The 14,143-nt window shown below is 38.6% G+C and overlaps 1 protein-coding gene across 2 annotated transcripts in view; it reads left to right on the forward strand.

Annotated features, from left to right (window-relative positions):
• The window catches only part of ANO4 (anoctamin 4), a 462,190-nt gene that overhangs the window by 371,975 nt on the left and 76,072 nt on the right, over positions 1-14,143 (forward strand). For both annotated transcript variants that reach the window (XM_047742883.1, XM_047742884.1), the window contains 3 exons: positions 1,971-2,105; positions 3,186-3,282; positions 7,936-7,996. In XM_047742883.1, coding sequence (XP_047598839.1) covers positions 1,971-2,105; positions 3,186-3,282; positions 7,936-7,996 — 293 coding nt within the window. The remainder of the gene's footprint in view (positions 1-1,970; positions 2,106-3,185; positions 3,283-7,935; positions 7,997-14,143) is intronic.

The raw sequence follows: 14,143 nt of genomic DNA on the forward strand, positions 1-14,143 counted from the left end.
CAATGGAATATTACACAGCCATCAGAAAGGATGAATACCCAGCTTTTGCAACAACATGGATGGACCGTAGGAGATTATGCTAAGTGAAATAAGTAAAGCAGAGAAAGTCAATTATCATATGGTTTCACTTATTTGTGGAACATAAGGAATAGCATGGAAGACATTTGGAGAAGGAAGGGGAAAATAAAGGAGGGGAAATCAGAGGTGGAGACAAACCATGAGAGACTATGGACCCTTAGAAACAAATTGGGTTTTAGAGGGGAGGAAGTGTGTGGATGGGTTAGCCCAGTGACAGGTGTTAAGGAGGGTATGTATTGCATGGAGCACGGAGTGTTATATGCAAACAATGAATCAGGATCACTACATCAAAAACTAATGATGTACTGTATGGTGACTAACAGAACATAATAAAAAAATAGAATAATTTTTTTAATTAAATCTGATTATGTCCTTTGAATGTTAAAACTCTCTTATGATTTTTCTATTCTCTCAAGACAAGGATCAATGCATTTAGCATGGTTTATAAGATTCACCAAGGCCCAGCCTCCGCCTGCCTCATCAGCCCATCTCTTGTTATCGGTGCTCTGGGCATACTGCCCTTATTTCACCTGGTCCCTTCTGCCACAGGGTCTTTTATACTTATGTTCCTCTGCTGGAAACACTTGATCCTGTCCCCTGTCTACCTAGTTAATAGTCACCTCCTCATAGAAGTCTTCCCCAAGTAGGGTGGTCACATGGTTGGTTGATATACTTGGGGAATTGTGTTCCTCTCCTTTTGTAGCCCTTTTCCCAGTGTTCTAATTATAAACTTATTTCTTTAATTGATTGATGTCTGTCTACTCTGTCATCCTGTGAGCTGCACAAGAGCAGAGACCAAGCTGATTTTGTATCCTCAGTTCCTAGCACAATATTTGTCACATGAAACTTATTTTTTTATTTGTTGGATGAATAAGAGAATATATCTGTTTATTTGAATGTACATTGGAAAAGTCTTCAGAGAGTGGCAAGTTTCTGTTGGGTCATAGTGGAAGATAGGATAAATAATCTTTAGTCCACCTTTCAGAGCTTTGGGGAATTATTGGACATTCTAAGAGGAAAACAGAAGCTAGGATTTGGAAACAGGTGGTCAGTAACATTTATTTAGAAATAGAATGAAAAAATATTAGAATATTCTTATATTAGACTAAAAAGTAATTAACTTCTAACTAATGAAATATAGCAATTGAGAGGCATAGAAAGCACAATTTGGGTTGTATTCTAACATAAGTCAATTATATTATTAATGTGTTTGAGAAAGAAAAAGCAAGGAATTCCCTGAACATTCCTTAACTTTGTGCACTTCAAGGCCACTAGGCAGACTGGTTAGTCTCAGAAAAATATTTACTGAGGTAGATGTTGAAACTTGTGAAAAATCATCACTTAGAAAAGTTGTTCTCAGTATCAATCATTTTGAATCTCTGTAGAGTTCTTTTCTTTCTAATATCTTGTGATTCAAGCATTGTAAACATATTAATAAGCTACAAAATATTGAAAGAGGTATTTGCAGTTTTTCACAATAACTTTGTTTCCTATTTTTAAAGATATATGTAATGATAATACATGTGTTACAAACAAACACACACTCAGAAACAGCAAAGATGAGATGATGTGTTGTCACCACCACTTCAGATTCTCCTGGTTCTGTAGTCATAAGTGTTGTATCTTCCCAAATGGGCACAGGTTTATTCTGTGGTCTCAGAACAAGCTTGTATAGAATCATGTTCTTTTATGGAAGGGTTCATTCTATTTCTGATATATAACGATAGGAGAAGAAATTAAAGCCTGAGCCTTAGTTTGGTCAAGTGCTCTATTCTCTTGGATGCCTGTGTTATCAGCAAGGCCACTACAAAGTAACGTGACTGAGCAAAGTATTATAATGCCTAACTCTACACACTTCACTTTGATTTGTGAGGCTCCTGTGTCTTAAACAGGCGGTACTTTGGAGAGAAGATTGGGTTGTATTTTGCCTGGTTGGGCTGGTACACTGGCATGCTCTTCCCAGCGGCCTTCATTGGATTGTTTGTTTTCTTGTATGGAGTCATTACTCTGGATCACTGCCAAGTCAGGTACGGGGAGCTTTGGGTAAGCCTGCCTTTGCTTCTATATAGAGGTGGGTGGTGGTACTTTTGGGTTGTTCCCAGATTGTAGAACTTCTTTTCCATCTAACTTCATTCTCAGTCACTCCTGGGAAAAATTCAGAAGGCTCAATTTATTAGATCTTCCATTTATTGCCCATGCTGCTATAATCTTCAGTTACCAGGGAAGCAAAATTTACATTAATGGACATATAAGCCACTCTGTGTCCGCAAAAAAAAAAAAAAATTTGCTTTCATTCACTGGCTTAAAGTTGCTCTCTTTCTGACTTTTTACCTTTTCTCTTTTTGCTAATCCTGCAAAATAGTGGGCTAATAATGTTTTTTTATGAATTCTGTGTTTTTACAAGGACCCTTTAAACCTGAGCCAGAAAGACATCTTACCAACTTGTTGAGGTCTTGAGAATGATTCAGTGTTGAGGATGAAAGTTTCAGCTTTCTCACCAGTATATAGTTTAAGGTATTCATAGAGATTTTATTGCCAGGCTGGACAATGATCTTAAATAATAAAAGTGGCTTTTAAAAGTGATTGCAAAAGTAAAAGTGATTGATTGATTTTCCCACTTGTAAAAAATATTTTACTCTCTGGTGGAATTGTTAATGGGGATGTAGTTTTCCCATAGAACTAATGCATCACATTTTGATTTATCCCTCCATTATTAGTTTTCACTTATGCACATGGAGATTGAGGCAGGCACTTTTAGGTACCTGGTTGTTCCTATAATTCAGAAGGAAATTGCTTCAAATCTCTACAGTGTTGTGAATGACTTTTGTTTCATTTAGGGTAGAACATCCAGTGTTATGCTTCATGTATTTTTCAGAGTGTAACTTTTTAAAACATAAAACCAAGAAACAACCTCATAAATAAGTAGGCTTATCAAATTATTAAAATGTGCAAGCGCTCGTTTACTTTAATAACAGATAAGGCTAGGAAGATTGTAAGGACAATAATCTACTGGGTCTTATTTAGTGGTTAAGCACTCTGGTGAAATTGGAGGGGAAAACATGCTTTTATGTCATTAAAAAGCAGTCCTTTTCTGTTCTCTTTTCCAGTAAAGAAGTCTGCCAAGCTACAGATATCATCATGTGTCCTGTGTGCGATAAATACTGTCCATTCATGAGGCTGTCAGACAGCTGTGTTTATGCCAAGGTAATTTCAAATCTGTGGCACTTTAGGTACATTGAATTTTTTATACATTTTCCCAAGGAACAGAGAGTAACTATATTCTCTTTGTCATTTCTAGTCTTTGAGTCTCGAGTTTATGTTGTAGGAGAGAGTTAACGTTACTTCTATCACTTGGCATTCTAATTCAAATATGTTTTTTACTGTATATGTATTTTTGTATTTTAAATGTATTAGCTCTGATCTTCGTCAGAGGAGGCTGCAGTGTGCATACTGAAAAAGTACAGTTGTTGGAGTCAGAGAAAGACTCAGACCTTGACATTGCTCTTTACCATTTGTCAGTGCCAGAATAACTTATTGATCTCTCTGAGCCATCGTTTTCTTATCTGCAAAGTGGAGAACATGATGCTTATTTCACTCGATTGTTATAAGTGTATGCTGAGCAAAGTACTCAGCAGATGGTAAGATCTTAGCAAATGAGAGCCACCATCATCTTCCTCTTTCATTATTGTTATTGTCAAAAAAAAATTTAGATTCAGGACTAGTTCAATTACATGCCTCCCTGACCATGCACATGGACAGTTTCTTTGAGGCTGAGCTTTCTCATCTCTAAAATGTGGGCAGTGACTCCTGCCTTCTCTGTCCCATGGCTTGTCATAAAGACCAAAAAAGAAACTAATATAATACATATGTGGAAAAAATAATTTGAAAAAAAAAATACAAGGCATCGTTATGTCTATTATATGTTACTTCATGTTATGCCTTACTTTATTAAAATTTTAGACACATTCATAGAATTCCTTATTTTTTACTTATGGGCCAGGTCACTAATACAAAGCAATAGCTGGAGTACAGGCTGTTGAGGACTTTTCCAAGACCACTACCTGTCAACTTGCCCTGATTTCAGATAAAAGAAGGGTTGGCAGACTGTACTGAATGTCGGCAATCCCTGCATCTTGGATCTATTTAATTATACTGTTGGTATGGCAGAGTTTTGCTCGTTTTAAATGAGAGAACATTTGAGAGACAGTCCAGGAGCCCACCCATCCATGATATCTATAGCATTGCAGGTGGCCAGTCTACGTGTGTAGAGCCCAAACCACAGCAGGCAGCTGTGATCTTAGAAAGATGTGCATACATGCTGCGGGAGACCAAAAACACACGAAATACTCTCCCCACCTTTGGAGAATGTACAGATAGACCCGAGTGAGTGAGGAAAATTTAATAGAACAAGCTTGGGAAATACAGATTTGGTGAGAATCAAAAGAATTTTCTCAGTAATATTATCTTGTTTAAAGAGCATGAGATCATCATTGAGCTCGAATAACTCAGGTGCAAGAATTCTGCTTTCTGGAATCTCAGAAACCCAGTCTTTTGTTGTTACTGATGTCTGGGGATATTTGTTTTTTACGTGGAAAGATATGCCTTGAATGAAGTTCTCTTTTTAAGAGATCCACAATAATTCCCGAAAAGGATCATCATGGATAGTTCAGAGTGCTCAATTTTATAGGAGGTGGTTAAGCAGTTATCCTACCGAACATAAGATCTACAATAATCATGATTATAATAATAGCTAGGCTATAGATATAAAAGTAGTTAGGCAACCTACATTTTATTTCTAATCTTTACAGGAAGATAGATGTTATTACTCTCATTTCAAGATAGATGTTATTACTCTCATTTTACTCAGAGGTAAAACTACTCATCCATGGTCACACAGAAATAATTGGCTAGGCCTTGGTTTATCTGACTACAAAACATAATCATTGTGCCATACTGAGGCTACAAGATGTTTGTATTCTGGATTTTAGAGTTGGTAGTGCTTTAAAAAACTTACTAAAATAAAAGCTTAAAAAATGTCTCAGATGAAAGAATTGAAGTTCTGTAGAGTTTCCTTTAGAAGCTCTTATTAGAAATGCTAAACAAATTTCATGGGGTTGAGGATACATCGGGATATTAGATCCAGTCAGAGTCCAGGTCCAATCTAACCAACGGCTGTTCTGCTGGTCAGGAATGCTTTATCACCACCTTTTACATTTGCAAGGTCAGAAACCCACCTCAAATTGGCATAAGCAGGAAGGGACTTATGGGCTTATTTCACTGGAAAATACACTGGAATAGCTCATGCTGTCTGAGAACAAGTGCCTCCAGGCCTAACCTGGTCCTCCAGGCCTCAGATGTCTCTTTTTGGCCCCATGAACCTTCTGCAGAGAACTTCTCCTCACATGATCGGGAAGCTGGCTGTTGACTGCCACAATATGAGTCTTATATCTTCTTCATCTCTTTAAGCATGTTTTTATGCTTTTTAAAAATGCTTGGTCTGCTGGTTACATTGCTGTAACACTGGTTACAGAATGTCTGTTTCAGAACATGTGCATTGCCTAGTCTGGAATTCTTTGGAGTCAGCTGTCTTCCCCCCATACTTCATTATTTTGACCTGTGCACATTTGTCCCCTGGAGGTGTCAACCACTTTGGGTAATGGTCAGAGGCCAGGCACTCAGCTCTCAGACCTGGAGAGTTTAAAGAAAGGAGAAAACAGTGTGCCCAGGCACCACCGTGTGCTGCACTTTTCTAGAGGACTTGTTTGGTCAGTGTTTCATTTTTAACTCAGCCAGAAATAAAACAGAATTGGGTGAAGCCACTCTCCCTTGACTGTAATCTACCAGCCCTGGCGTTTAAGAGGACTTGGACTGAGGAGAGAATATCTGAGGACAGCTTATGGCCAGGCTGCACCTTTTCATCTCCTCAATAAGGCAGAACTCTGAACATCCGTGATATTACCCCAAGAACCAGCCCCTGTGGTTTGGCCTGTTGTAGCTGATTTGGTGGGAGACAGTAATTTTCCAATGACCATTGAGGGAGAGACTGGAGTAGGACTTGTGTATTGCTCCAAGCTAAGCTTCCACTCTGCTTGGAAACTGCCACTAACTCTCCCTGTATACCACCACCTCCATCACACACACACACACACACACACACACACACACACACACACACACACACACATTCAAGGCAACTTTCCATCTCCCCTGGGGCTTCTCACAGTCTTGTGTTTGTGTTTTGCTAGTTCCCAGAATCTACTATATTGCTTCTCTAGGGTTTATTTTGGCAAAGGGAGCCCTCAATCTATTTTAACTTACCATTTTATAGGAACCAGAAGTCCTTACTAACTCACCCCTCCTGATTCACATATTTCCAAGTAACTGCAGCAGAAAAATGTCTCTGTCCAAATGTTTATCTGTCAGTCCCAGGGAAGGACTCTAATTGATTCTGTTTGAGCCACTTGCCCCCCAATGACCTACATGAGAGACATCTATTACCAGGATAAGGAAGAAAGGTAAGGTGAACAACCAAAAACAATGACCACCACAACTCGTTCCATCATCTCCACCAATGGTACAGGCCACAACTTCCACCAACTCCCTGCAAATACCCTGATAGAGAGCACAGACCAGCCACATACCCTAGAACTCTCAGGCTTGATTTAATGCTCGGTGCATTAATACAATATACAATACAATTTAACACTCCCTCTGGCATATGAAATAAATTAGCTTTTGCCTTTTATCTACATTTGGTATTTGAATGCTTCTCATCTCTCCTATGTTCAAATAAAAAGAAGGCATAAACTTTTGGAAAATTTTGAAATACTTCACACTCAGATATAACAGGAAAAGACCTGTTTATAGTTGGCACATTCTCCAAGGGACAGTAAAGTATGTTTTATAGAGAGCTATAGAGCATCCAAAAAAGGTTATGCTTTATGAATGTATCAGTCATCATTTCAATTTAGTATGGCATTGGTATGATTTATCCTGAAGGCGGAAATGAGCATAGCAGTTTTGCAGGATGAATATCTGCTTTCTGCTGTGGTGTTTGTGATAGAATGTATTATCTAGCAATAAAGTTTTTGATAGCTGTCTTTGTGTAATGTGTAATAGGTAAATACAGTGATTACCTGAAGCTTTAATAAAGGTGGAAGTGGATTTTGTTAATGGTCCACTCTCTTTTCTTTGTAATATTAAAATCCAGAGGGCATCCCAGAAAATGTTTGCCCAAAAATACACAAACAAAATAGGCATGTTTTCAAAGTGAATAAATGAGCCATTAAAAATAGGAATCAGAAGTCTTTAAAGCAGCAACAATAATACCTCCCTAGTCTTAAATATAGTAAGTATAACCATATGTCCACTTATAACAGTATTTATGGTGCATAAATAAAATTCTTAGCACTATTGGGGCTGCTGATAAATGTTCAGCTATGTGATGCCCGCGTAAAGGGAACAAATTCTCTTTTGCATATCCAAACTACTTCATAGTTTGATGAACCCCCTTCTTGATTATGATCCAAAAGGAATATCTCCCAAAGAAACCCTTCAGGGACGCCTGGGTGGCTCAGTTAGTTGGACGACTGCCTTCGGCTCAGGTCATGATCCTGGAGTTCCGGGATCGAGTCCCGCATCGGGCTCCCAGCTCCATGGGGAGTCTGCTTCTCCCTCTGACCTTCTCCTCGCTCATGCTCTCTCTCACTGTCTCTCTCTCAAATAAATAAATAAAATCTTTAAAAAAAAAAAAAAGAAACCCTGCAAAATTCATTTATTTTTACAAAATCTGAAAATAGGTGAACTGAAATACAGTATATGAGAAGCTAGTTTAACTGTAATTCATAATGTTCCTAGGTAACCCACCTCTTTGACAATGGAGCCACTGTCTTCTTTGCTGTTTTCATGGCAGTCTGGGGTAAGTGTTCTGTATACATGTAATTTGAGTTCCCCTTATTTGCTCTATAATAAGTTCCTTCAGAAATCTGACTTTTTCATGTGGCTATGAAAGGAAAAGTCTCAAGTAATTTCATCTGGCCATTCTATTAAATATGAGCTGATAAAAAATACACTTAGTTTATTTAAAAAGTAATGTCATAGAGGAGAAATACATCTGATTTCTCTTAAACCTTCAACAATTTCATCAACATCCCATTATTAAAGTAAAATTCACCTCCTGTTGGAGACAAAAATAAACCTTATAGTATGTCAAAAAGTGTGGTAAAGATCTAAGTACTCATAGAAGTATACAGGACTTTCTGTTGTAAGTGGAATCTTTTCATCCAGCTAATGTATGAGTGCTCACCACTGGCTTCCTTCCAGTTTTGGTTAAAATGACCCCCCAAAAGACAAGAGCTACTTAAAAAACAGAATTGAGTTTTTCTAGATCAGCTAAGGTCCAGAGCTCTCATAATAACAAGGTATAATGGAACATTCACTTAAAGAATTTCTTAACCCAAAGAAAGTACTTAACCTACTTCTTTATAAAATGGGTTTCTTAGTCTCTTTCTCATCAAATCATTATAATGTTTTGATTTAGTGGTACAAAAAAGAGTCTGGACAAAGTTAGAGTAAACAGTTAATGGTGGTTACTTTTTTTTTTTAAATTTTAATTAATTTTTTATTTTTTCAGCATAACAGTATTCATTATTTTTGCACCACACCCAGTGCTCCATGCAATCCGTGCCCTCTACAATACCCACCACCTGGTGCCCCCAACCTCCCACCCCCCACCCCTTCAAAATTCTCAGATCGTTTTTCAGAGTCCATAGTCTCTCATGGTTCACCTCCCCTTCCAATTTCCCTCAACTCCCTTCTCCTCTCCATCTCCCCTTGTCCTCCATGCTATTTGTTATGCTCCACAAATAAGTGAAACCATATGATAATTGACTCTCTCTGCTTGACTTATTTCACTCAGCATCATCTCTTCCAGTCCCGTCCATTTTGCTACAAAACTTGGGTATTCATCCTTTCTTTTTTCTTTTTCTTTTTTTTTTTTACAGCTTTATAAACATATATTTTTATCCCCAGGGGTACAGGTCTGCGAATCGCCAGGTTTACACACTTCACAGCACTCACCATAGCACATACCCTCCCCAATATCCATAACCCCACCCCCCTCTCCTAACCCCCTCCCCCCATCAACCCTCAGTTTGTTTTGTGAGATTAAGAGTCACTTATGGTTTGTCTCCCTCCCAATCCCATCTTGTTTCATTTACTCTTCTCCTACCCCCTCAACCCCCCATGTTGCATCTCCTCTCCCTCATATCAGGGAGATCATATGATAGTTGTCTTTCTCTGATTGACTTATTTCGCTAAGCATGATACCCTCTAGTTCCATCCACGTCGTCGCAAATGGCAAGATTTCATTTCCTTTGATGGCTGCATAGTATTCCATTGTGTATATATACCACATCTTCTTTATCCATTCGTCTGTAGATGGACATCTAGGTTCTTTCCATAGTTTGGCTATTGTAGACATTGCTGCTATAAACATTCAGGTGCACGTGCCCCTTCGGATCACTACATTTGTATCTTTAGGGTAAATACCCAGCAGTGCAATTGCAGGGTCATAGGGTAGTTCTATTTTCAACATTTTGAGGAACCTCCATGCTGTTTTCCAGAGTGGTTGCACCAGCTTGCATTCCCACCAACAGTGTAGGAGGGTTCCCCTTTCTCCGCATCCTCGCCAGCATCTGTCATTTCCTGACTTGTTAATTTTAGCCATTCTGACTGGTGTGAGGTGATATCTCATGGTGGTTTTGATTTGTATTTCCCTGATGCCAAGTGATATGGAGCACTTTTTCATGTGTCTGTTGGCCATCTGGATGTCTTCTTTGCAGAAATGTCTGTTCATGTCCTCTGCCCATTTCTTGATTGGATTATTTGTTCTTTGGGTGTTGAGTTTGCTAAGCCAATAGGATTCAACAGTACATTAAAAGGATTATTCACCACGACCAAGTGGGATTTATTCCAGGGCTGCAAGGTTGGTTCAACATCCGCAAATCAATCAATGTGATACAACACATTAATAAAAGAAAGAACAAGAACCATATGATACTCTCCATAGATGCTAAAAAAGCATTTGACAAAGTACAGCATCCCTTCCTGATCAAAACTCTTCAAAGTGTAGGGATAGACGGCACATACCTCAATATTATCAAAGCCATCTATGAAAAACCCACCACAAATATCATTCTCAATGGAGAAAAACTGAAAGCTTTTCCGCTAAGGTCAGGAACACGGCAGGGATGTCCGTTATCACCACTGCTATTCAACATAGTACTAGAAGTCCTAGCCTCAGCAATCAGACAACAAAAGGAAATTAAAGGCATCCAAATCGGCAAAGAAGAAGTCAAACTATCACTCTTTGCAGATGATATGATACTATATGTGGAAAACCCAAAAGACTCCACTCCAAAACTGCTAGAACTTGTACAGGAATTCAGTAAAGTGTCAGGATATAAAATCAATGCACAGAAATCAGTTGCATTTCTCTACACCAACAACAAGACAGAAGAAAGAGAAATTAAGGAGTCCATCCCATTTACAATTGCACCCAAAACTATAAGATACCTAGGAATAAACCTAACCAAAGAAACTAAGAATCTATACTCAGAAAACTATAAAGTACTCATGAAAGAAATTGAGGAAGACACAAAGAAATGGAAAAATGTTCCATGCTCCTGGATTGGAAGAATAAATATTGTGAAAATGTCTATGCTACCAAAGCAATCTACACATTTAATGCAATTCCTATCAAAGTACCATCCATTTTTTTCAAAGAAATGGAACAAATAATCCTAAAATTTATATGGAACCAGAAAAGACCTCAAATAGCCAAAGGAATATTGAAAAAGAAAGCCAAAGTTGGTGGCATCACAATTCCGGACTTCAAGCTCTATTACAAAGCTGTCATCATCAAGACAGCATGGTACTGGCACAAAAACAGACACATAGATCAATGGAACAGAATAGAGAGCCCAGAAATGGACCCTCAACTCTATGGTCAACTCATCTTCGACAAAGCAGGAAAGAATGTCCACTGGAAAAAAGACAGCCTCTTCAATAAATGGTGTTGGGAAAATTGGACAGCCACATGCAGAAAAATGAAATTGGATCATTTCCTTACACCACACACGAAAATAGACTCAAAATGGATGAAGGATCTCAATGTGAGAAAGGAATCCATCAAAATCCTCGAGGAGAACACAGGCAGCAACCTCTTCGACCTCAGCCGCAGCAACATCTTCCTAGGAACATCACCAAAGGCAAGGGAAGCAAGGGCAAAAATGAACTTTTGGGATTTTATCAAGATCAAAAGCTTTTGCACAGCAAAGGAAACAGTTAACAAAACCAAAAGACAACTGACAGAATGGGAGAAGATATTTGCAAATGACATATCAGATAAAGGGCTAGTGTCCAAAATCTATAAAGAACTTAGCAAAATAAACATATATTTTTATCCCCAGGGGTACAGGTCTGTGAATCGCCAGGTTTACACACTTCACAGCACTCACCATAGCACATACCCTCCCCAATGTCCATAACCCCACCCCCCCAACCCCCCTCCCCCCATCAACCCTCAGTTTGTTTTGTGAGATTAAGAGTCACTTATGGTTTGTCTCCCTCCCAATCCCATCTTGTTACATTTATTCTTCTCCTACCCCCTCAACCCCCCATGTTGCATCTCTTCTCCCTCATATCAGGGAGATCATATGATAGTTGTCTTTCTCTGATTGACTTATTTCACTAAGCATGATACCCTCTAGTTCCATCCACGTCGTCGCAAATGGCAAGATTTCATTTCTTTTGATGGCTGCGTAGTATTCCATTGTGTATATATACCACATATTCAGAGTACTAAATGAGAAAAACATGCAGCCAAGAATACTATATCCAGCTAGGCTATCATTGAAAATAGACGGAGAGATTAAAAGCTTCCAGGACAAACAAAAACTGAAAGAATTTGCAAATACCAAACCAGCTCTACAGGAAATATTAAAAGGGGTCCTCTAAGCAAAGAGAGACCCTAAAAGTAGTAGATCAGAAAGAAACAGAGACAATATACAATAACAGTCACCTTACAGGCAATACAATGGCACTAAATTCATATCTCTCAATACTTACCCTGAATGTTAATGGGTTAAATGCCCCAATCAAAAGATTGGCTCAGTCTTTTAATTCCCATGGGATTCTTGCCTCCCTTGACAGTACTTGTGAAAAACCCTCATTATCTGTGCTATACCTTAGTGCATGTGCATTTCTGTCCCTTGCAAACACAGGAAGCTAATCACAACAGAATTTTGGTTATGGGATTGAGCTCTCAGATTAAGAACGTATGTAGGATTTTTTCTAGAACATCTTCGTATTTGTAACCATGATGGAAGTATAATAAGTCACCCAGTGCTTAAGCTTTGCCATAGTTACAATTGAGGATATTTTATAAAATGTATTCATTTACTAAACCAGTGATTCTCAAACTTTTCCCAGTCATGGCACGCATATGAAATACTATTTTCACAGCATACTGATGTACATTATGTGCATGATACTGTCCTAAGTACCTCTACCTTACCTGTCCCAAAAGATGAAGGTTTTATTACCTCTTACATACCTATAATCATCCCTTGCATACCCACTGGGCAGCTCTGCTTTAGGCCATGGGTCTACTATGTAATGAGTTTATTCTTATGTATAGAGAGTAATTTACTGGAAGAATTAATACACTAAACTCCTTTCCCCACTTTAGTATTTAACCAGTTTTGACTGAAATAATGTTTTCTTCTCCCGGTTTATCTTCTGAGACTGCAGAGAAATGAAATTCTGGTATAATGACATTTGTCTAAAGGGCAGAGGTCATCATCTCCCTGACTCCTCACTCAGTACCACCATTATAAAGGGGGATTACATCCCTTCTTGAAAGGTTGTAGTGTCTTGTTCTGGTGATAACAAATAGCTGTATTTTATTCTTACCAACCTCATTGATTGGTGGTGGCTGCCTGGAACATGAAGCTGAGTAGCTTCTGAGTCGCAAGTAGGTGGATTAGAGATTTGACAGTCCTTGGGCCTTGGAGAGTATCCAATAAGAATCTGATGGATGTACTGTAATAACCTTTGGGCAGAAGGGAACATTTTAGGGCCACTCCAGGCAAGGCAAGCCTGGAATAATTCATCCTCTGAATTGCTTTGTCTTAGTTGACAACTTACGGCTTAAATCTTGTATGGTTCCCAGAAATGTGATAGTTTGAGAAAAAAGGACGAATTACCCCAGATGTTTCATTTTAGATGTGTCTATGCTTTTTGCAGAAATCTGGAATGGCGAGAGGTGCCCGGGTGGCTCAGTGGGTTAAAGCCTCTGCCTTCAGCTCAGGTCATGATCTCAGGGTCCTGGGATCAAGCCCCGCATTGGGCTCTCTGCTCACCAGGGAGTCTGCTTTTCTTCCTCTCTCTCTGCCTGCCTCTCTGCCTACTTGTGATCTCTGTCTGTCAAATAAGTAAATGAAGTCTTAAAAAAAAAGAAATCTGGAATGACCAATAATAACAGCTATAATAATAGCCTACTACTTATTAAGGGCATACTATCTGCTAGATGCAATTCTATGCATTATACAGAATCATCTCAGTTAATTTTTATGGCAACACTTGAGGAAGATACTATAATTATCTTCGTGTGATAGATGAGGAAGCTGGGGAAGTAGCTAGAAAGTGGCAAAGCCAGGAGTCAAACTGGGGAATCTTAGCTTCTACACTCTCTTGCTAGTTCATGTACTGTTTATAACCCTATTTACTTCTGCTTCAGAGATCTAAACTTAAAGGTCTGTTAAACTTGTCCCAGCTCCACTTATGCTGTTTTACAATGGTGATATTCTATAAAAGTGGGTATTGGAGAGGACACGGATTGCATGGAGCACTGGGTGTGGTGCAAAAATAATGAATACTGTTACGCTGAAAAAATAAAAAATTAATTAAAAAAAAGTCTGTCCGTTCTAATGGAGCTCAGTTTAATGGTCCCAGATTCATCTTTTATGATTGACAAGTTACATTTAAGAAAACAAATGCACTT

Source organism: Lutra lutra, chromosome 8, assembly GCF_902655055.1.
Source record: "Lutra lutra chromosome 8, mLutLut1.2, whole genome shotgun sequence".
NCBI lineage: Eukaryota > Metazoa > Chordata > Mammalia > Carnivora > Mustelidae > Lutra > Lutra lutra.